The 24359-nt window shown below is 40.9% G+C and overlaps 1 protein-coding gene across 1 annotated transcript; it reads left to right on the forward strand.

Moving 5' to 3' along the window:
• The first annotated feature begins 2067 nt into the window (after nucleotides 1-2067).
• On the forward strand, nucleotides 2068-22408 carry LOC120796602 (equilibrative nucleoside transporter 1-like). The gene is made up of 13 exons (XM_040139613.1): nucleotides 2068-2160; nucleotides 10600-10690; nucleotides 10917-10998; nucleotides 12099-12280; nucleotides 13368-13507; nucleotides 15005-15139; nucleotides 16474-16571; nucleotides 16885-16966; nucleotides 18207-18292; nucleotides 18648-18756; nucleotides 19457-19542; nucleotides 20640-20839; nucleotides 21831-22408. The coding sequence occupies exons 2-13, from the start codon at nucleotides 10662-10664 to the stop codon at nucleotides 21940-21942; spliced, it is 1341 nt and encodes a 446-aa protein (XP_039995547.1). The 5' UTR covers nucleotides 2068-2160; nucleotides 10600-10661; the 3' UTR covers nucleotides 21943-22408.
• The last annotated feature ends 1951 nt before the right edge of the window (nucleotides 22409-24359 follow it).

Below are 24359 nucleotides of genomic sequence, written 5' to 3' on the forward strand. Positions count from 1 at the left end.
GTTTCCAGAACGAAACCTTTTTTTCTATCTCTTTTTCAGGTCAAGAATTCAGTGCTTGTAATTGCTTTCTGCATGGGAAAACCCCTTGCTTTCTCATCGGTTTTTCCAAATGTGCACGAATACTCCCCGCTCAGGCAAACTCTGTCTCTCTTATCCTGGTGTTTTGTTTTTGCGGTTTTGTCTTTGGCTAGTTGCCTGAGACTGTTAAAACACAGCCATTGGTGTCAGCATCCAACACATTCAGTTTTTTTGGAGCATATTTTTATCGTGCTTTTGGGGAAAACAGGAACGAACAGAACATGGACAGTCCGTGACTTTCCAGCAAGTCATATCTGGCCAGTTTGGTGCTCACTGCTGCACCGACAGCGCGCATGTGGTTGTGATTTTCTGATTTTTCTCGGTCTTGCTCTGCTGCTTCCAGATGTGACTCTCCTTTTTCTTTCATCTCTACCAGTATGTCAGAAAAACGTGAGTTGAGCAGCGTGCAAAACGTGTCTTAAATCAGAAGACTAGAGTCACGGTTCTCAGAAAGGTCGAACCGAGGGCACGACTTGATAAGCAGGTGTAAAAGATGTAGAAGATGTCAATGTAAAGACTATTTATTTGGAGAAAAAAAACAAATGAAAAATCCCAAAAAGACAATCCGGGGGACGGTGAGCTGGTAACTAACCGTAACGCACAGTGATGGGGAGCAGGCGAGCAGGTGAGTGGGGAGCAGGAGCAGGACTGGCGGGAAAGGTAGGCAGGTGGGAGGGGCAGGGTCTGAAATGAAAGTCGTCGCTCTTATCGCGGAATGACAGCAAGCTGCACATTTCTTACGATGTGTCAGTACACAGATTATTCACCAAAAAAAAAAAAAAAGCCGGTTCCGGAACAAATGCAACAGTTGACAGACTGAGTCACATCTAGAGAGTAATGGGTAGCAGGTGACATTTTAATGTCATCCCCCATCAAAGCACTTGGAAACTTCCTCCGCGAGTTACGGGTCTGCTGGTGCCTTCAGAGACGGTCGGAAATGAAAAGGTTGCGATTCCAGTGCAGTTGACTGCGGACAGCTAGTACATATACGCTCAGCTGGGCAGTTTATTGGGTACGCCTACCCAAAACCAAAGCAGTCTAATACAACCTACAACCACCCTGCAATAAATCCTACCCTCATGGAGCATTAATGTTCAGTTTGTGTTGGAACTGTTTCGGAGAGGTGTTGACTCAACCCTGTGATCACGTCTGAGGCCGTAGTTTGTGGTGCTGTCGAACTGTATTGCATTATACGGACACGGGTGTCTCTTATTTTTCCACCCAAATTTATGTCCTCGAGGGTAGGCTAAATAGCAGAAGCACCCCTTGATATAACGCGATACAGTTCAACGGCACCACAAACTACGGCCTCCGAAATGATCTTGCAGGTGAGTCGACTTCTCTCTAAAACCAACCGAACATCAGGACTTTCATGCAGGGGAGGATTTATCACGGGACTGAGTGTGTATTTGTGATGGAGTACCAAAAGCAAAGGTACTCATTATGCAGAATGGCTCGGAATAATGTATATTATTGATGCACTAATGTGTACATCACTTTAATCTTGCAGCTGGCTAAGGTCGGGCTGATTTCAATGACTTTGTATAGCCTGCTGCTGGTGAATTTCCCCCTGTGGAAGTCTTGAATTGTCTCAACGTATACATAACATAATGTATCTGTCTGTTATATTCTGTATTATTCATCTGGATCTGCAAAGCAACCAAAGTTATCACATAAATGTAGTTGAAGTACTGAAGTGTAGTGGAGGAGAAGTACAAAGCAGAAGAAATTTGAAATATTCGAGCACTAAAACAAACTGGGGGTTTTGGCGAATACCACAACGGAAGCAGTCTGCAATGTAAGAACATTTAAAGGTTTTCTGCAACCTTACACGGTATTGAATGACTTACTTGTCACGAGGTTTTCATTTCTCACTTGCGAGATTCATGTTTTTGAACCCGTAACCGAGACCGTCTCCGTGTGCCTGTGGGAGGACTGCGTGAGGCTGACTTTTTCGAGGAGCACGTGAAGGCACCCCTCCCCTCCTCCCTCCTCCCTCCCCTCCCTCCCTCCTTCCCCCGGGAACCCAGAGCACACGGACTGGATCCGACACGACCAGGCTTCGCTCGCGGTAATGAGAAGGTAGGACGTCTCGGCGTGTGTTACGTTAAAACCTGTCTCGTCTGAAAAGCGTGGGACCGGCGGTCGGTTGCGCCCGGTGTCTCTGTTCGGACCCGTGCTCAATTCAAGACCTTGAAAAGGGGCGAATTTGCATCTAAAATAACGTTAACGGTTGCCTGCTTCGGATGGCGTCCCCCCCCCCACACACACACACACACACACTTCTCTCGGCTGTTCGTGGGGCGATTTTGTTCGTTTTACGCTCCCGTCTTGATGTCCTTAACTGTCCCCGAGGGACAAAAATGAAGACGAGGGTGCCGTTTTTGTGTGTTTTTTTTTTGTTTGGATGCAGGACGGCAGCACGCCTCCTTTGTTGACTGCAGCTGGCGGAATTAAATTTAGCGCCAGCTTCGAGCGTGGTCAGTCCCGCCGGGACGAGTCGCTTAACGTTAGCTTGACCGTTTACTTGGGTCGGCGGGGGGGTTCGAAGGTAACACTGTTTTGTGAGTGAGGCCGCACGGATGGATCTATTTGGAGACTTAAAAAGAAAAAAAAGACTGTTTTATAAGCTTTATTTTCACTGGTGAGCAGATGGGTTCAAATTTATTCCCTCAAATTTTGCTTAATTTGTTTTAATTTTAACGCGCTGCCACTGAGGATGAGTCTCACTGTAGAGGAATCTGCGATTAATCGTTTGGTCAATGACGTATAAGAAAAAATAGTGAAAAATGCATGTTATAGTTTTCCAAAAGTCAAAAGTGAGGTATACCAATGGCCTGTTTTCGCCTGACCAACAGTGCAGCACTAGAGAAGTATTCACTTCACTTTGATGATAAATGGAGAAGAGCAACACATCCTCACTCAGGGAGACGCTGTCACACAGAAGACTTGCTTTTAATGGCTCGAGTTGGGATTAAACAATGCTGAATCTGTGCAAATGAATGTCGCCCTTTCTGCTTAATTTTGGGTGTGGAGTCTGCCAGTCAAGTTAGTTTTTTTTTTTTTTTAAACGAATGGTTGTGGTTATAACGATTCGATGAATTGGTGTTAAGTTTTTATACCAGCTCTCCGTGCATCCGGCTGATGAGTGATGGGGAACATGACTTTTGCTGGCCGCGGGGTAGGCATGTGCGTGACTGGCAGCCCTAATGAAAATTGGAGTGGCGGCCACGTGGTCGGTCGCCGTATCACAGGATCTCAGAGCAGTAAAAGATAAGAAAGGAGTCATTTGAAAGCTTCATAAGCGTGTCAGTCGTGACGCAGGGTGGAAGTGCGGTTTTGATAGTGGGCTCAGACAGTCCCTCTGCATTGTGGGTGAAATCTGTTCAAATGTAGGTCACTAATACGAGTCACTAATATTCTTTTCGTTACTTTAAATGTGCCGATAGTGAACTTAGTTGCATTTTGATACTTAATCGTATGTAGCACTGCCTGGTTTGTTGTGGTGCAGTCTTGCACGATAGTGTTGGGGATAGTTTTGCGGTGTTCTTCTAAGACTTACTACAGAATGACTAAAGCGCCTCTAAATGATGAGGTATGTCCCGGGCTCTGAGTGAGTGTTTCCTGGCTTGCCTCCACGTCACACGTGTCTGTGCTATTTGCGACCATCCTGACCCTGAAGCGAGGAGAGGCGCTCTCCAGAATGGTGGCTTTGTTTTCCTTCGAACAGCTGACGGGACGGCAGCATCGGCCCACCGCCGGGTGCACACGAGCATCTGTCTTATGGGAGCGGGAGTTAGGTTTTGCCAACGCATGGCGAACAATGCCCCGCCCCTAGTCTTGCTCATTTGGACCCATCAGTGCTGTGGCCGTGGCTTAGTCATGGGGGTAAGTGGAGTTCCTCCCGCCAGTTCACCAGACCGCTATTTAGACCAATTGAACCAGCTAAAAAGACAGGCAGCTGGAGAGAGGCTTTGTCCAAGCTGTGTCTGAGTGGCGGGAAATGATTTGGGGCATAAAGGGGGCAGGTCAGGGTGAAGACAATGGATTTGGAGACCTTTTATGCTCCCTCCCTCTTTTGGTATGGAATGAATTATTATTGGTTAGCGCCATTCGACCTGTAGCGAACTCTGTCGCCTCTGCGACCCACAGAAGCAAGGAAGCTCATCGCCAGTACTGAAAAAACATGATATACAGTAAGAATAAATAATTCTCGACCATATTGTCCCCACTGGTTTTCCTTTATACTTTGAACAGTACGATCGTGAAGCAGGTATAGCCTGAAGCCTGTAGTTTAACTTGGTGAACCCTGCAGACACCGTGTCTAATATACATATGTCGTCTGCAGTGATTAACACGCAGAAAGCACAACCTGTAGGTACAGATTTCATTCGATTACTCCATGTTGGGGGGAGTATTTTATTGACGACAATGAGGATAATTACTCAGTTTTACATTATTTGATTAAATGTAATTGCTCCAAGTAAAACCTACTCCAGCTTGCCATCTTGATGTACACGGGGTTTTTAATTTCCACTAACCCACTAAGAAAAAAGCTGTAGTGTTTTAATTATTTGAAATGAGAGCATTTACTTTAGGGGTTGGAAAAACTGGTGAAAAATCAATACAGCGTCATCTCCTTGTGATCCTGTAGAGTTTCTTGGGACGTGCAACATGTATATGTTCATAAACAGAGACCAGACATCTTGAGAGAAGGTAGTTTCTCGGGCTTTTCTCAACGATGTAACATTTCAGACAAGTTTTCACATTGTCTCTTATTTAGTTTTAATATATTCACTACAGGCAGGCTAAGGTCAGAGTCAGTAATACTGTCCTTGAAAGAAGAGCAGGATGAACCACAGTGTGAAATAGTAATGCGGGCCATAAAAGTCAGTGTACTGCAATCCTCGGACCGGGCTGCTGAGCAAGCTCCATTTTATGTCTTATGTGCGTGTTGGTCACTCTAGGAATGATGTGAAATTGGAAACTTGATCGTCAGGCACAGATGTGAACGGCACATGACTCATCACTGCCCGGTCTTATGAGTTGTCCGACAAAGCTTTTTAAAATGGTCTGACATCCATGTCATGATTTTGAAGACTGGACGTCTGATGGCATTCAGCGAATACAGAGTTGAGTCTGGCTAATTCTGATCCAGGTCCCCAATAGTTTGTTGCCATGTGAACCCAATACCCAGAGACTGATTAATTCCCATATGAGGAAAAAAAAATCGCTCTTTGTTGTGTACACTGTAGTAGTGCTTCCCGGCTGTTTATATTTTTAGGACTACATATTTAGAGAAAACCGGTCTGTGTGACGTGAACACTGGAAAGGAGACAGAGGACAATTTCTAAGTTTTGGTTTCAGTTTAGAGTACTGTAATATTACATTATCCCTGCTTCTACTGCTAAAATAGAAACTTAGAAGAGATGGTTGATTATTAGACCAAGTTAATTTCACTTTTTATGCGACCAAAGAACCTATTAAACCGCATTATTTTTTTTTTTTTAACAGTGTAGACAAGATTTAAGTGCAGGATTTACTCTCAGAGGGGCCGTTAATACTTATTTTACTCAGAAAATGCAAACAATACTTGCCAAATACTGATGTGAGCACTTAAATTTAGTGTTCCCCTGTCCCCAATTAACAGCTGGTTTTCTGTGCTAAAAGCTAGTTAACTGTGTTCAGGTTGTATCCCGTTTGTGAAATAATTTGATCACTAGAATGGAAACAAGCAGGTCTTTGGATCCTGAGAACCAGGTTTGAGAAACTCTAGCTTTGGTGATAGTTTGAGCTATGCAACGTTCAGAGGTGTTCATTTTTAAATTTTGAGTATTTTTTTCTTCATTTTATTTTTTTTACATCCTATATATTTAGCCAATTTTCAGTTTAATATGGAATTTATCTCCGCCTGTACAAAAAGAAATACTTCCTTGTTATTCATTTACTTCTAGAACGGCATTTGAGTTGAACACTGGGCAGAGAAAATGTTATGACTTTGACGGTGTTCCCCTTCATTAAGCTCTGGGAAATGACCTTGAGGAAAGGAGTTAGTCTTCCTTCCCTCCATGCCCAGCATCAAACTACTCTGTGTGTCAGCCTGGGAATAAAGGCAACCCTGTTTATAGAGGTCTGCTAGTGAGAAAAATGTACTCCTTTCCTTTTCTATTAAGATTTTGCCCTGTTTCCAAGACATAGGTCACACTTGAAAAAATCAATTTCACATTTCCTTTCCCGTGCACCGCTTTCCCTGTCATTATTGTCCTGAATGTTGGCCTTGGGGGGGCTGCAGATAGACGTGCAAAACATTGGTGTTACCAGTCACCTTTTTTCACCTGCCAGCAACTACTAAGAACAAAAGTGGGAATTTAAGCTTAGTGCCACCTGTGCATCTAATTCACACTTTTCTTTTTAAATACAAACATTTGATTTCAACAACAAAAGACCCTAACTTATCCCCTAACTCCTCCTCAGCATGCACCTTTACAATATTAAAATACAAAATAACTGAGTCAGAAGCTGCCCTAATAAGCCTGTATGTGGGAATCACTGCAATTTTCTTTTTTGGTAGCCAAGGCATCAGTCCTTCAACATTTAAAACAGAAGAGCCCCAGTTCCTCCTTTTACTTTTATGCTAAAATTCTTGCAGTTGTTTATTTTGGATATACTTTGTGTCAAGAAAAGGAACATAGAAACATAATTCAAAAATTATTAACACAGAATGACAAGCCAACCTGATAATAATATGCCAACTTAGTTTTCAAAAATGCCGTTGGTTTGAGCAGAGGTTTTAAGATGATAGAATAAAGTTCAGTAATCATTTGACCAACAGCAGATATTTGTGGAAAACACAGTGTACTGTGCTGTAAGAAGCATCAAGTAGAAAATTTACTTTTAGCTAATTATAACACTATATGAGATTTAAAAAAAAAAATAGAATTTAAAAAAAATCAGTGCGGTGTGACCTGACCAGGTTTTTCATGTCACATGGTTAAAATTTTGGGCACAATTGTGAGCACTGTCCTGATGAGGTGGCAAGCAGACTAGTTTAATCTGCCCCTGTTTGGCAAAATTGGATCTATATTTCTTACCTTGACATAGGAGGAAACAGTACATTACTGTGACTCTTTTTTCCATTGGAGTGCTGATTGTTGGAGTTATATGTCGATAAGAGGTGAACCAGTTAAAGTGTCAGACTAATGCCAAACTGCAGTTTCGTACCACTCTACAGACTGCAAAGTGCCCATGCAAGTGTGTGTGTGTGTGTGTGTGTGTGTGTGTGTCTGTGTGTGTCTGTGTGTGGTGGGCACCATGTCAGCACCAGGCAACGCCTGCCAGCTGGCTCGTTTGGTGATGTATTAGGTTGAGAGAGCGATGTTATACAGGAATCTGGGACATGACTAAGCCAGTGTGTTTTAAACTGTGAGTCGCAGCGGCGTCTGTAATACCACTGGCAATAATAAAGTTTGGCCTGACTAGGGCGGTCGTGTGGGATTTGACTATGTCATGACAACCGGCATAAGAGAGGAAAAAGAAGACAGAAGTGTAAAAGGCTAATCGGGCTATGGGTTTCTCAAAAGGCCATTCAGAACTGGCTGAGGCATTGTCAATGCAGAAGTATATAGGAGCCACACAGGGCTGGGTTAAGCTAGAAAAGAACTAGTTCATATGACGTGTTGTCTGACTACATTGGAAACTGTTTGTTGTGTTTTTGAACAGCCACACTAGAAGGCAGAGTGAAAAGCCAGCTGTCGTTGGTGGGGGGGGGGGCACATGCAGTAATCGCTAGATACGGTGAAAATGGGCCACATTTTCAAACAGCCTGTCCTAGAAGTCATTCATAATGGTGCACTCGTTTTACACACAAAAAGTGAAAGAAATAGTCAATCACTTGGGTTTTTTCCCTTTATCATATTTTTGAGACCAATACTCATATTGACATTTGAGATTTTAAAACAGCTGATGATAATATATTTTGGCCGAGAATTTTTTTTTCTTTTTTTCTTTTTTTTTTTCCATAAATAACAAACATTTTTATATGTATTTTTTTTAAGAATTATGACCAATATATGTACTGAACTGAACACTGCACAGTTGAAAATTAGACTTGTCAGGGCTCTCTGGTGGACAAACTATGTACTGCAGATGCTGGCATTTTTGTACAGGAACTTCTTATTACTTATTGACCAATATATATGCTAACTAACTACATGTGATGGGCAAATATCGGCTGATATATTGTCTCGCGGTAAATTTCTGCGTAAGCAAGCACATATGGACTTGTTGTTGTCTGACATACAGTCTGTTGGACTTTTGTCCCATCTCAAATGCCATACAGACCTTTCTCATAGACAGTGGTTTCTCAGTTAGACTGCAGACTTTGTCAACCAGTATAGTTTACATGCATGGTACTTAATGGGCTATAGTGTGTATGTGGCCTCCTTCATAAAGAGCAGTCTCTGTCCTTCCTGAGGGTATACTCATGACCAGCCAGATCAACCATTGGATTCCTCATATCTGTCAGCAAAAAGAAGCTAGACAGCATGCTTTGTAAGCGCTGTCAAACACAATTTACTGAGCTGGGAATAAATCAAATCAAATCGTACATGCAAGTCTAATGTTTAAATAATATAATTAATGAATGGACCAGGTTTTCTGTTGGCCATATCCATTGGTTATGAGCGTGATTGGCTACTGGAACAATGCATTTAAGAAAAAACTGCTTGGCGAATGTTGAAACTTGTAGCTGTCCGATATCTGCATTTCGTTGCGCAAAAATATTTGCAAAGCAGACTTTCCTTAAATTTCTGAAACCTGTATTGTTTTTGTCTGGGTTGACATGCTAGCAGTCTTCTTCTTCCTTTCCCTGTGTGAAACCATTGGCAGGAAAGCATATCGCGTCACCCATGCATGTCCTCACGCATGAGAACAAACTGCGACCCACTCATAAAAACTGACATCCATAGCACTACTAGTATCCAAAACTCCACAGCGTACCCTTTAAATCTTTTATTAACCTATTGCCATGGGTGACTGACCAGCATCAGTGCATTTAAGTACTCATGATCCATGTATTTACTGAGACAAACCTAACTATGCCTTGTGTTGTTTAGCTTGATTTGATGCCAAGTTGGTCTGTGTTTACTGAGGAGGAAGCATCTTAAGGAAAAGTTATTCTGTTTGGAGAAGGTGTCACACAGCTATCTGAGCACATCTTCCATCCGATCCAGAGAAAAAGACGCTTGGAAGGAGGGGAGCAAGAGTCTAAATAGTTTTGGATAAGTTAAGAGTTGAGATGAGAACATAATGAAATAGAAAAATTAAGGATGGGAGGTTGTAGACGATCATATGAGAAAGTGAGACAATAAAGGGCAGGGGAGCAACAGACTGAAAATAATGAAAAAGGTGCCGAGGAGAAACGGCGGATGCAATGAGCTGAGAAATTAGTAGACAGTAGGAAACGGGGGGAAATGGAGGAAGAAATTAAGAAGACCTGGGTGTACAGATTGAAAAATTAGATCATACGGAGAGGAGAACAGATGGGAATGTAAAGGCAAGAGACTCACGAACATTGTGGACTAATTATGATTAAAAAAAACAACCCTTCACGTCATCTTAGCTGTTACATTTGCTGCTTTTTCCGACCCCTGCGCTATTCACCATTTGCTTGAAATGACAGAAATCCGGGCGTTGACGTCTATATGCCAGAGAGCGTCACACATGCTTGGAATGTAAATGTGAAAATGTGTAGGAAGGGTTGGGTGGAGGAGAACAGAGTGTTATGAGGTAAAAGGAAGAGGGAGGGATGGACACTGAGATGCAGAGAGGGGCAGGTCCAATGCACAGCAGACAGTGGGGTGTCAACCTAGTAAACCTCTGTATGGTATAAAATGAAGCATGCAGAGCTTGTTCGGCCTTTGCCTTGGTTGTGCATCTGACCAGAGAAAAGAGGAGACTTTTTTCATTGTTTGAACTCTGCTGTAAGTAAGTTTATAAAAAGGGATTTCACTTAAGGTTTAAATGGGAGCAAAAGTTGTCATGTTTTTCCATCTATTTTATTCTTTGTGAACATTGTCTCAGGAATTTTATAAGTGTTGTGCAACTTTACCACAATGTGGCATGATTTCTTTGAATCTTGTTGTCTGTTTGAGTGTTTAACCAGTTTTGGCTAGGTTTTCTCACTCTCTAATGACTAAGATAACACAAAAATAGGAAGCTAAGTTGTTACTGTGACTGTAAAGTTTGAGGTTTTCTACCACTGGTGCTGGTATGCACCAAATTTGGGGCAGATTTGACAGTTTAAACTGAATTGGTTTACTGTATTTCTTTCACTTCAAATTACATTATATAGCCCATTATTAAATTACTGTGTCAGTCCACACATTTACTACATTATACATTTGCTTTAAAATGGAATCTAAACGACAGAAAGGAGAGACATATGCCTGCTGATGATAAATGTTGGCAGGCACAGTTTAGATATTTTAAGAGCTGAAAACGTTTGTTATCTCTGTGTTTCAGACTAGGTTCTACCCTGATCCAACTCTGACTGAACACGTGCCACCACCTCACTCGAAACGACCATGACGGCCATCAATGCACCTCGAGACAGGTATGAGAAACTCTTTTTAAAACGAAGGAAACTCCTTCTCTGTTCAAGTCTAGTCAGGACCTATTTGTGTCAAAATGTTTTTCATTTTCTGCTTGTGTTATGTGTATGTGTAAAATGAGATTGGGATGAGACCAACTGAATGAGTTGTTCTAACTTGTTTGTTGATGATGAGTTGAATGACTTCAGTGTTCACGTTCATGTGAACTTTCTTTTTCCCCTTTCCCAGATATAATGCAGTATGGATCATTTTCTTCATCCTGGGTTTGGGAACCCTCTTACCATGGAATTTCTTCATGACGGCAACAATGGTAAGTTAAGCAACATTTTAGCATGATTAATCTTTTGAATCTGAGAATATTAGCAGGTAAATGCAGCTATTCCTTGAAATAACAGACAGATGAAAGTAAAAGGAAGAGCACTGTTGGCAGCCCTGTGGTTAGTGAAGTTAATTAAAAGGTTGGGCTCAACTTAGAGGAAGGTCACCTAACTTAGAAACAATAATAGAAAAATAAAGATTGTTTGTTTACCTTCCGTTCCAAAACCACCTGGTTTCACTCAGGATGGCTGACCTGACTCCATCTATGTAGATTTCCATAGTAGTGGTATAGCCTCTCTAATCCCCCGCCATTCTTTTTGAGCCTGAAAGGGTTAACTTCTTAAAATGTGGAATTTCAGTTTAATTTTCCTGGGGGAGTTAATTTGGACCCATCCTTAGGGGGGGATTTTTGTTGAAGCTTAAATAGCTTATGGCATTTATTTGCTTTAAAAAAGGAAAGTTAGCGAGCCACTTTAATAAAAATAGCTATTTTGTGGCTGTATGCCGACAAATGAGACCATCTAGAAATGTAAGATTTTCATGCCAGCTTAAAATGCATCACAATTACATGTATAGGCCATGAATTCAGCTATTTTCTGCTCTGCAACTTGAAAGTTTGTTTTATTTGTGCATTTTTTAACTTCTTGAGATGTGAAACTAATGCAGTCTAATACAACATTCCTGCTATAAATCCTACCTTCATGAAGTCTCAGTTGTCAGTTGTCTGTTTTAAAGAGGTGTTGATTTGACTGTATGGTATGTGGTACTGTGTGGTGCACTTGAATTGTGTTATGTCAAGAGGTGTTTTTAATCTATAGTCCACCTTCACTGATATAAGTGGGCTGGGCAAAATATTAGAAACTCAGTATTGGCCTTCTGGGAAGCTAAAGTTGGTAGATGGCTTATTTTAGAGTAGAGTTCCCGCTTGTGAAACAAGCTATATGCCTCTTACACGTCTACAAATTACATTCATTTGACACAAACTTGTGACTCCATATTCACTAAATTATCGTTCACTGCAACTCTTACTGTTAAGTTGCAAGAGCCGATAACCATCGTTATAAATGTACATTCCTCCTCATTTCTCCCCAGTTCTTCACCAGTAGGCTGAAGGACCCACACACTGGCCTCCCCTCCAATCAGACGGCTAACGAGACTTTAGAGGGCGGAGATACTCGCAATGTGCTGGAGTCAAAGTTTAACAACGTAATGACGTTGTGCGCCATGGTGCCTCTGCTCATTTTCACCTGCCTCAACTCCTTCATACACCAGAGGTATCCTCCCTGCTGCATACTGACAGGCTCGCACCAAAGAAGAAAAAACTGCCCATGTAGATTTATATAACTTGCAATCTTGTGTGTGGCATGTACACTTCTCCACCTACAGGAAGCAAAGAGTTAAAACCTAAAAGCCAAAATATATAGACCCTGAGCCTTTGTAGTCGGTTTGGTGTCCTTTTGAGACAGAGATCCGTGTCCACCTTATATGCTATTGTCTTTGGATAAGATTTGTAGCAACCACATCTTAGTTTATTACAAAGAGAACTTTGGTAAGACAACACATTCAAAGGATGAACTTTCCCGCTCTTTCTGCCTACCATCTTGCTTATCTGGTTCTCTCAACATGCCACTATAGATAACATGATCCTGTTATGTGGATGTATGTCTGCATGTCTCCAGTTTGTTTGCTTTAATTAGAGTCGGATTGAGAGAGATCTGGGGTGGACTTTGACCACAGCTGACTTTTCCCCTGCACAAACACACCCAGGAATGCTATTTACATTCCCCACTTCACCCCATCTTCCTCTACTTCTTCTCTTCCAAATGTAGTCTCCTTTCTTTTTCTTCTGCTGTCCCTCTCTTCCTAAATATACTCACTTTATTTCTGCTGACCTTTTGGTTTAGAACTTCTCTATTTTCCATTTTCTTGTACTTTCTGTTGGAATGACCTAAGCTTCTCAGAAGACTAATAACACTGTTTTTTATTTTAATCAGAAAACATTTCTGTTCAAGAATGAATCATAACCCACTTTTCCACATCCCCCTCTTCTTTTTCCTGTTAGATTTAAAAACTCTTCCTGTTTTTCTCCTACTTTTATTTTTCTTTCTATGAACACTTTCACCATTATATGACGGATATAAGAAGTTGAATATTTGTTTACCTGAAGTTTGTTAAAATGTTCTTTTAATATTTTATTTTTTTTAAAAACATTTATTATTAACATTTATTTTATAAACAAAACTCCTAAAGCTTCCTAAAATGGGTATGGCTAATGTTCTTGACCAGTGTTTTGGGTTGGCTCTGTAGCAGTGGATAGTTAAGTTGTATTTGTGTGTGTGTGTGTGTGTGTGTGTGTCTCAGGATTCCTCAGAAGCTGCGTATCTCTGGCAGCCTGACAGTAATCCTGGTGGTTTTCCTGCTGACAGCCGTGTTGGTCAAGGTGGACATGGCCCCACTGCCCTTCTTCACCCTCACTATGATCAAAATTATCTGCATCAACTGTGAGTTTCTAAATACATAACTAATAATGTATGATCCTTCAGTAGTCACTGCAGGGAAAGTCTCTCTGCCTACTCAAAAGAGAGCTCCAACTTATATGAAACTATTTAACAGCAGAGACAACAGGGCCCTTCCTAAACTAGTCTACTTGACATCACAAACATGTGTCCAGAGAAATATTTAGCTGGATAATCAGACTGCATTTTCATTTTGTTTCACTTTATTCATTCAGCTTGACATTGTGTTCATGTTAGCCGATTTCTTGGTGGGAAGGTTGTTACTTTATCGTGTTTGCCCAAACCAGTCAGTAGCAAATGATGTATCCATCCAACAGTTGTCATTTTCAGTTGACACAGAAGCTGTGGGAGTAGTTGCAAGGAGTCATTAACTAAAACTTTTACAGCTGTGTCGATCTTATCCACACTGTTTTCTGTTGGTATTTTTTCGTGAATGTAGCTGGATAGCTGTGTAGAAACATGGCGTCCACCTTCTTAATCCTGCCTACAAAGCTCTAATTGGTCAGCTGGTCCTCTAACCAGGGTAAACAGAGGTAAAATTAAATTTCTTTCTTGTTTTCACTCTGGGTCTGTCGCGATTTCTTAGAAACTCTCAGACAGCCTGACACTAGACTCCATTTACATCAATGAGGGGAGACTAAATATTAGGAACACCTCCCCTGAATCAAAATCTCTAAAAATAAATAAATAAATAAATAAACATTGCAGCCGTCATGAAGGTAGATCTATTGCAGGACTGTTGCATTTGACTGCATTAGTTTAAGGATTGCCTTTACCTCATTTCGACGTTGAACTCAAGTAAATAATTATTTCCATGTGTCTTTTCCCTCTTTGTTCAAAAATCATCTGCACCCACTGTGTTGGGAAAATCCCTCTCATATGGAGGCACACACATGCTGTTGTACCACACTGAGTTTCAGAACACATTCTGTAATCTCATTGTGTTTGTTTATTTACAATGTCTCCATGAGCAACAGGGATAAGCTCACCCCCCTCCCTATCCCCATTCAGTCCTGACCCCCGGATCCTCATGAGGAACAGCCCATGGGGTTTGATTTTGAGTGGGTTAGAGGGGAGGACGACGTGATCTTGAAGCTTTGATGTCAACATTGGCGCATTCCTCTAAGTGGACACTTTGCAAGATTTCTGAGGCTAATTAAGTTCCAAACTGGCTGTGTAAGATGTTGTGATCCAGTGGTGTGATGCATGTTTGTATGAAAAGGCCTATTGGATTTGTGTAAAGTGAGATAAGGAAAACAGTAATTATATAACATTTATGAAAACATTTACTCTGCTCCACGTAGTTTTCGGAAACCGTGTCATCTCTCCCCGTTTTTGATAGCAGTTCATTTTTTCTGGGCCTCTTTATCTGATGCTTTGGGACAATGTGTTTGTTTGTTTTTTTCTGTTTCACAGTGACTGTTTAAAGTATATTAATTCTCAAATATCCTCGTCGTGTTCCCTCTGTCCCCCTGTCCCCAGCGTTCGGGGCGATTCTTCAGGGCAGTCTGTTTGGGCTAGCAGGGATGCTGCCTGCCTCATACACCACTCCCATCATGAGTGGACAGGGACTGGCCGGCACCTTCGCTGCTTTCTCCATGATCTGCGCGCTGGCCAGTATGTCTCACACACAATGTGCTAGTACACCTCTTCTATCCTTAGTATTACCACAAAACCACACTGTACAACAGGATCAGGGCCCCATCAGGGCTTTACGTTACCTTTTTAGGAGGTAGCATCAGTGCTAGATACGTCGGAAATGTTGTTGCACAAAACAATACCACTGCATGCTCCTTCTACTATAATGCTCTTTCTAGAAATATGACCTCCCATATCTTACACAATGTGTGATTTGAACTACTAATAAAATACAAAGTGACAGAGTTAAACTTTGTAGCTAACATTTTTATTTCCACCGTTAAATGAAAGTTTGAAACACACATTCACTCATTCACATTCTATTTGAATTAGGCCTCCTAGAGAGATTTATTAAGAATACAGAATTAGTTCCTCATAAGTCCCTTTGGCACTCGAGATTTTCATTTATTTATTTTTTTCTGTCAAATTTGCCTTGAGAGCTGTGAGCTGCTACGGCAGACTGCGCTGAATTTGACACATCTCAGCTTCTCAGTCCGTGTCACTACGCTAACAATATGCTAACATTAGCTGAAGAGGCTGTGAGGGTGAATTCTGAAAAGTGCTGCTCATTTTTATACTTTTGAAGTAACGAGACTGTTGATCTGATCAGTAACTTCATCATCATGTCGCAGTTAGGAATTGGCGACATATGTAAAGACATACATAAATACACACAAAGATAATCACAAAGTTCTTTAGTATACTGCTAGTACTAGATCGCTACTGTGTTCGTTCGTATTTTAAAATGCTACAGTATGCTCACCGTACAGCCATAAATACTTACAATGTTTGGTTATTTTAGAGAAAGTAAGGTTTCTCTTCGACCTGACGGTTATTTTTGAGCTGTAGCTATAGTATTGATGAGCAGATATCCCTCGATGTCTTTTAAGTCCATGTAAGTGCCTGAGTTGCTGGTGGTTGAGGCTCAAATGCAGCAAAATTTACAGGTGAAGTGATCAATTAATTGATCGGTTAGTCGAGCAACAGGAATATAATCTTCAACTATTTTGACAGTCAGTGAATCATTTATCAAAGAAAAATGACAGACATTTGCTGGTTCCAGCTCCCTTTTTTTCCAGATTTGCCTTTTTTCTTTGCCTTATTCAATAGTAAGCAAAGTACCATTAAGTTTTGTTTGGGGAAATCAAGCAATTTGATGACAATTAAAATGTATTTTTAAAAGAGCAATACTGACTGGAAGAGACTTCACAGGATATTCGCATGAAACTGTGGCCCACAAGAAAAACCCTGACTTAAATCAGTAGTCGTCTTAAAAACAGTAATGATTCTATGTTGCTTGTCTCTGTCTGCAGCTGGATCGGCCCTGCAGGACAGTGCTTTTGGTTACTTCATCACAGCCTGTGTTGTTATTCTCCTGGCCATAATGTCCTACCTCACTCTGCCCAGGATGGTAAGACCACATATTCTCTAAACTATACATTGTTTTACAGAGTTAAATTTTTCCTAGTGTTTCTATCGTGAGGTGCCTTTTTTTTCCTCCCTCTTTCAAATGTGTTCCCATTTTGCTCTCACTAACTTTGTACCTTTTTGGACAGCACTCTGTAAACCTGAGATAAGTGCTGAGTGCCTCTACAGTGTGTGAGGAGATAGAAAACACATCTGATAGTGAGAATTTGCAGCATCTCAGGGAACACGCTGTCCTCTTTTATCTTAACTCTACTGGCTCAGTGGACTTGGCTCATTACTATGGATTTTGTTAACAGGAGTTTTTCCAGTACTACATTGAGAGTAATGGATCCAGACCCTCTGCTGATGAGGAGAACAAGATGGACTTACTCAAAAAAGGTACATTCAGAATGCTCACAGGTCTGCTCAGATACCCCGTTTCCAGTTTCCAGAAATGAATAATTATGGAAATTGAAGCTGTGGACAGATGTTTTTGTTGTGGGTTGACTTCAGCATTTATGTTACAGAAGATATTGGTTTAAACATGCAAAAAAAATCTTGGACTGGGTACGTTGATTACATTTTTTTTTTTTTTAATCAAGGGGCCCAACTCGAACTGTACAGAGCCACAATAACCCAGATCACATGTGGAGTTACAAAGTTAGGTGGAGAAACTGGTTTCTCTTGTTTAAGTTCCTGTTTCAAAGTTTTCTTTTATTGACATCCTAAACATAAAAACAAGTTAGTTCTGGATAATTTAATAATACTTGAGGTTTATGTTAAGGCCATCAGTTTTAAATTCTTTTTTTTCAACTTTTTGCATGAGAAATCATGTTTTCTGGCTGGAGCACAACAGCGGGGCCAGCCCTATAAACACAAGTGACTGACTGACTGAGTGCTAAGTTACACCATTAGTCGTTTGCTCTTTCAAAATGAATTGGTGATCAAACAGTGTTGCCAACTTATTGCCTTTGTGGCTAGATTTAGAGACTTTTCACACCCTGTTAGTGACTTTTCTTCACAAAAGCACCTAGCGACAGATGTAGGGCCACGTTTCAGTCACTATTTCATGCTTGTTCGTTGTCTGACAACAGGAACAGAAAACATGTAAATGAAAACAGCCTTATTTTGAATTCAGCTACATTAAATTAGTGTATATGTGAGCACAGAGAATAGGAGGGAAACAGATAAAGGGCGGTTGACCCATATACTAAGTTTTGACCTAGTCTTGTTTATTTGTCAATTTAATGTGTGTGGTGGCTCTTAATGCACTGCTTTTTTGCAAATGGGGGCAAAACACTGTGCCATAGTTACCAAGTTGAAATGCTTTATTTAAATTGATCCAGAATCTCAATGTGAACTGTTTTTAATTTGCTGAATATTCTATCAAGAGAAATCTTTAGCTTACACCTAGCAAACCGACTGAAAGTGTTTTTTTTTTTGCTCAGTCTGTGTTTTGGCGACAGTTTGACCTGACCAGTGTGACCAGTCCGATCTTACTTTCTACTTTCTAATGGGAACCCCTATGTTATATAACAATGGAAATCCTGTGCGTGCACCTACTGAAAGATGGGAATGATGGTCTTAACTCCATGTGTCACTTGACCAACATAATGATAGGAAGCTGTTTGTTTCTCAGAAAGTCCAGCAGAGAAGCGACCGGTGGTGAGTCTGATGGAGGACGAGGCCAAACCCAGCATGTCTGTGTTTAACATCTTCAAACAGGTGAAATGACGACTTTCTCGCACTGTAACAAATGAACACAAATCAATGTGCATGGCTAACAAATTCTGATTTTGTTACTGTCCAAACTTTTTGGAATATTTTATAAATAATGACGGCTCTTTAAGCAACCAACAGTCCTCACAGTCATCTCTGATATGAAACATCTGCATAATTTAAAACTTCACCCCGTGCTATGAGATCAACCTGTAGGTGTACAGCCTGCCATCCGGTCATGTAAAACCTCCCATAACAAGCTCCTTTCACCTCTTCATATGCATTTTCCACCTTCCAACTGTATGACAGCGATTAAAATGGTTACATAATATTAATAATGTTTGTCCTGTTCTCTAATCAGATCTGGGTGATGGCTCTGTCAGTGTGCTTCATCTTCACTGTCACCATTGGAACATTCCCAGCCGTGACCGTCGAGGTCAAGTCCACAGTAGCAGACGGAGGCGCCTGGAGTGAGTCTCCCTTTCTTCCCTCTGCACAAAGCTAGTTAGCCAATAACTTTATTAATCTGACATTTCAGAGGGATCACTGCCAAGTCCCTTAGGTGTCAAATTTGACAGTTGTATGGACCGACTTGGATCTTTTAACTTCTCCCTTCTTTCTTTTGTAATACTGCTTATTTTACCCTCTCGTCACTTGGATGCTGTGGACAAGGCTTTATTCATGAATATTACAGCAGCCTGTAAAAATACTGAAATTAGTTTTAATCTTTTAAGCACATACAGTATCTCCTTAAAGGAAAACTGAAAAATTGTCTTTTATTAAATCATCTTGCAGTTTAGCACTGAAACATTCGCAGCTTTCTCCCTCATGGAGCGCAGAAGCTGTTGTCAGCTTTGATTCACATGATCTGGAGTCGCAGCAAAAAAAAGTATCAAAACGACAAAGTAGTTGGTGAAGTTCCTTAGGATCTTTTGATCCTTTCAGCACCGTGACTCTGGGTCACAACTGGTCAGTCTGGATTGGCAGCTGTGAATCCAGACTGACAGTAGCTGCCATCCTCCAAGAAGGACAAAGCTACAAACTTTCAGCTCCACCATTCAAGCCCACAGAGGTTGGGTATTGGATGTAGGTGTAGCTTTCTTTCAAGCAGAGACATCTGCACTTTTGGCATTGTTAACAGCAGCCTGTTTGTTTTTGCTCCTTTTTCAGATACTTACTTCATCCCTGTGTCATGTTTCCTCCTCTTCAACGTGATGGACTGGGCCGGCAGGAGTCTGACGGCCGTCTGTATGTGGGTCAGTTAAACACAAATGAGATGTTTTACCAACATGCTCGGTCTTTCTTCCCTGCTCCGTAGATAAGCTGCGCAGTACAGGTGAGCTCACATCGTGACTAAAAAGCCTGGATCGAAACCCCAGGTAGCTGGTTGGCTCATTGGTCTGGCGTCTTGAAACAGGCCCTTGAAAACCTCTGATGGCAGCTCAGAGGTTTTTGAACTGCTAAACAGCCTTAAGCCCTGCTGCACATCTGAGCATTGTGCCTGTTGGTATGAACGCATTTCTATCTTATTTCTATTCTGCTCTTCTCTTTTCACGGAATTCAGTGTGTCAGGCAGCTTTCCTTGTACAAACACAGTGATTAACTTACCAATGTTTTTTCCTCTCATGTCTTTTCGGGCATGGCATGAGTTCAGCTCTCTTAAAACTTTGTCCAGAAATGAACAGATTCTCAAGTCTCATTTCCTGCCATTCAGAGTTAACGCGGTCTTACTTGCACTGGAATGCAGCCTCTTGGTATTAGTGTCGATAACAGCAGTCAGCTGCTCCAGGACCATGTGAGTTTATTTATCATCATCACTTAAGACTGATCAGGATCCTGATGGTTTCCAATGAAGTGCTTTGTGACTCCAGGTCCTTTGGTCAGTCATGTCTTCTGCTTGCTTTCTCCCATGTTACTGCGGAAACCAGAGAATCTGCAGCAATCTGCCTTGATAAAGAACTTTAACGAATAATTAATTATCAAAATGTTGTAGTTTATTTTTCTGACGATACACTATTCAATTCATCCACTACTTGTTGTAGCTGTAAATACATCATGCTGTAGCCATTCCCCTTCCTCAAACCATCCTACCCCCTAACCCGAATCTCAAAAAAAAAAAAAAAAACCCAGCCCCACCAACGGGCGTAAAGAAATTATATATAAATAAAATATAGATGCATGTAACTCACAATATCTCCAGATTTATCCACAGACACAGACACACTCAGGAAATAAAAACCCAAAAGTATGTTACAGTGTTTACAGAAATTGGAGTTATGAGTTCTGGTCTGTTCATCTGTCCATGTGGCTGATGTTGCTGTGTGTGTCTGTCTCTCTGTCTCTCTCTCTCTAGCCGGGTAAAGACAGTATCTGGCTTCCTGTCCTGGTGGGTCTGCGGGTTGTCTTCATCCCTCTCTTCATGCTGTGTAATGTCCAGCCTCGTTACTACCTCCCTGTGCTGTTTGGCCACGACGCCTGGTACATCATCTTCATGATCGTCTTCTCCTTCTCCAACGGATACCTGGCCAGTCTCTGCATGTGCTTTGGACCCAAGTAAGGACCACGTGCATGCACAGGGCACACTTTGAGGAGATGTGTACGCGGAGACTGACTAGTGTTAGCTTTGGCAGATGACCCAGTGGAACACACCCGAATCTCAGACCAAACTGTTGGTAGCTGTGTTGCACTGTGGGTAATGCAAGCACCAGGTTTTGACAAGGAATTGGGAGTACTCTTGCAAGTGTTGGCCTGGAGCCCAGAGGAGATTAGCCTAGCTTAGCATAAAGACTGGAAGCAGGGGGGGGGGACAGCTAGCCTGGCTCTAAGCAAAGCTCAAAAATACTCTTACCAGCACCTCTAAAACTGAAACATTAGCTCAATGTATTCTGTTAATTAAATCTGTGCACCAACAGAAATGTAAAAACAATGTGTAGTTTTAGAGGGAGTTATGCCTGAGTTAAACAGAAGGGATAAAAACATAAATTACTGAGCGGTAGAGGTTTTGGTAGGCAGATTTTTAACTTTGGACAGAGCCAAACTACGGTAGCTGCTTCTAGTCTTCAAGCTAAGCTAACTAGCTCCAGGCTGTAGTGGCGTACTTGCCATGAGAGTGGTCAAGCTTCAACTTAACCTTAAAACTTCTCCTTGGAGAGAATACAGTTAGTCTTGCACACAGGTAAAACTCAGATCACACAAAGACTTGAACATAAAACATAATAATATATATATATATATATATATATATATATATATATATATATATATATATATATATATATATATATATATATTGCATGTCATATAATATGAAAAACAAATATGTAATGAAGAACCCCACACACATGCTCACATAAAACCATGTGCATCGACGACAGCCTCTTAACATCCAACTCCTGGAAAGAATGTGCATAAGCATATTTCCCCATAATGTTGAACTGTTCCTTTAAGTGATAGTTATATCTATGCTCTATCACAAACACCATTTGTGTTTAATGGTGAGCCACTGATTCCTGATGAATTCTGTGCCTCTGTTGTCTCTGTGCAGGAAGGTGCCGCAGCATGAGGCAGAGACGGCGGGGGCCATCATGGCCTTCTTCTTGTCCCTGGGCTTGGCGCTGGGTGCTGCAGTCTCATTTGCCTTCCGGGCCATAATCTAAAACCTTCAGTAGAACCAGCAGTAGATGTAGAGTAGCCCACTCCGCCCTCCACCAACTCTCCCTGTCACCACCCTTCGCAGGAGAACCTTTCAACGACTGGACTAGCCGTACTAACCTCAGAAGACCAGAGAACCTCAGTCTTCTGAAGTGTACAGCAGAGATTGGTCTCATCCAGCCGTTTTAGCAACAATATAAACTGAATTATGTTACTGACTATATTTTATTTTCCTCCAAACTCAGCTGCTTCGCCTGGGGGATATTTTCTAATTGATGCCACTGATCAAAGATGCTGTGTCAAGTTAAATTAAAGAGTCAAGAGTAACAACTCAACAAGCAAAATCTTGAGGCCCGGCAGTGAACGAAGGCGGCCTGTACACGTACTATCCTAGAGCCTCAATTATAAAGTGTTCTTTTGCACAAAATTTATGTAAAAAAAAAAAAAAAGATAAGATGTTAGATTGGATTAGTGAAGGTAAAACATTTTTTCTTTGAAACATCACATTTGTTAGAATTCATATGAAGTTACGATGGTGTGTAAATAAAGTCTTAACACATTTTTATACATGAGGCCCTGAGATCCTGGTGTTTGGCTCGTCTGCATTAACTATTGCGTTTAAGTGTGATCATCAGTGTGACGTTTTGTGCATCAAACGTGAAACGTGAGAGTTACATCACTCTGGACTGTTGCAGCTTTTGACTCTGATCAAGCCAAATACACAAAGACAACGTGGGAAAATGGTGAACTTTGAAGGGAGGCCAGGACCCGTCAACCGCTTCGCTCCCTCCGTCTACTTGAGTGTTAACTCGGTTCAGTTGTATTTTTGTAAGGGTTCTCATAACAAATCAGTAAATTCTGAGTGAATGTAAGGATGGACTAAATCCTAAAGACGAGGTTTTATTCAATAATTTGGGCCACTAAGTGTCTGGAAACCTTCCTGCTGAATAATGATTCTCTTCGCGAGTGTTTGTAAATGTCTGTCCTGTAGTTTCAGGTGAATTTGTACAACTCTACCTTGGTTTGTTTTATCTGAAAGCATCTGCTGTTACTTCAGCATGATGTGATTCACCAAATGGAAACAAAGGTCACATTTTCTGTCTTTTTTTTTTATTTTTTATTTTTTTCAGCCCGCATGTGAGGTTGGTATTGTTACTGTCTTCCTGATAAAATACACAGGAGACTTTGCCAGAATGTATTGTGAACGCAGTGAAATGTGCAAATTGAGACTTTTTAAATCTCAGTCTTTGGTTTTTTTGGTTTGTTTTTTTCCAGTCTGTGCCATTTCCCATGAAACATGTTCAAGGAAGATAAGTTTTATACCAGAAGTAGTTTTTAGTGTTTTTTCAAACTCTCACTGAATTTGTTTTTTTATGAATAAGGGGGGGAGGATAAAAGCCCATCTGCCTGTCAGTGTGATATTTTTGCCTATTTGCATTTTTGTGGCCTTTTGATGTTTTTTTTTTTTTAAGTCTGCTTTAGTTGTACACAACATTATTCATAATACCAGCTGCACAGTCCTTACAGCCTATTTGTTTAAAAGTACATTGTTGGTCTGTTCTTCCGTGCTTGGTGTTTTGGTTGGTATGGGAACCTGGAATTGGCCATTGAAATGTTACTCATATTAAATCTTAGAACAGTTCTGTGATATAATAAAACTGTATTTTTAAGAATATGGCACCTCCTGTTGGTCATTTCTTTGGAAACGCAATGCTGATAAGGTTCGAGAAGATCTGGCAATGTTTGACTTTTTTTGCATCAAAAATAACATAAATAGTTGCCATTTGCTACTTGTATAGAATGTATTTTAATCTGTAACAAAGCATCATGTTTTACAAACTCAATTTGTGAAGTAACCAGTACCAGACTGTAGTGGAGCAAAAAGTTTAATTCCTCTGAATTGCGGAGGATAGAATACTCAAGTGAAGTACTAATACCTCAGATTTGTACTCCAGCACAGTACTTGTTACATTCCACCACTGCTTAATTCAAGTGGACGTACACTATAAGCCAGCTGCACCCCTCAGATGCCTTTTTTTTTTCTTCCTTGTGCTGCCCCTGCATGTGACTGAATGACACTCTGAAAGAGAGACCAAACAAGGGTAACAATTTACAAACATGTAATAAATGGTTTATAACAAGCTATAATGTAGTTATGAGGCTATTTTTAAATGATTATTTTCTATAATTAGAGCTTTCTTTTACTATGTTATAACCCATAATCTGTTTATACCCCAGCCTCGACTCACAGGAGAAGTTAGTTGTTGACAAATGCATTAAAAAGCACATCTATTTCAAACTACGTTAGTGTGTTATAAACCATCTATTACATGTTTACATCCTGCTTATAAATGATGATTTGAATATTGTCTAACAACACATGGTTTGAACACTGAAGTGCTGGACTTAATTTAAACGACTG

The sequence above is a fragment of the Xiphias gladius genome, chromosome 11, assembly GCF_016859285.1.
Source record: "Xiphias gladius isolate SHS-SW01 ecotype Sanya breed wild chromosome 11, ASM1685928v1, whole genome shotgun sequence".
Lineage (NCBI taxonomy): Eukaryota > Metazoa > Chordata > Actinopteri > Istiophoriformes > Xiphiidae > Xiphias > Xiphias gladius.

What these genes read in the sequence shown, in the direction of transcription:
- LOC120796602 (XM_040139613.1), top strand. Translation starts at nt 10,662, where the DNA reads ATGACGGCCATCAATGCACCTCGAGACAG. An exon ending in AGCAGACGGAGGCGCCTGGA is followed by an intron (nt 18,757 to 19,456) that starts GTGAGTCTCCCT and finishes CTCCTTTTTCAG; the next exon opens with ATACTTACTTCATCCCTGTG. An exon ending in TGACGGCCGTCTGTATGTGG is followed by an intron (nt 19,543 to 20,639) that starts GTCAGTTAAACA and finishes CTCTCTCTCTAG; the next exon opens with CCGGGTAAAGACAGTATCTG.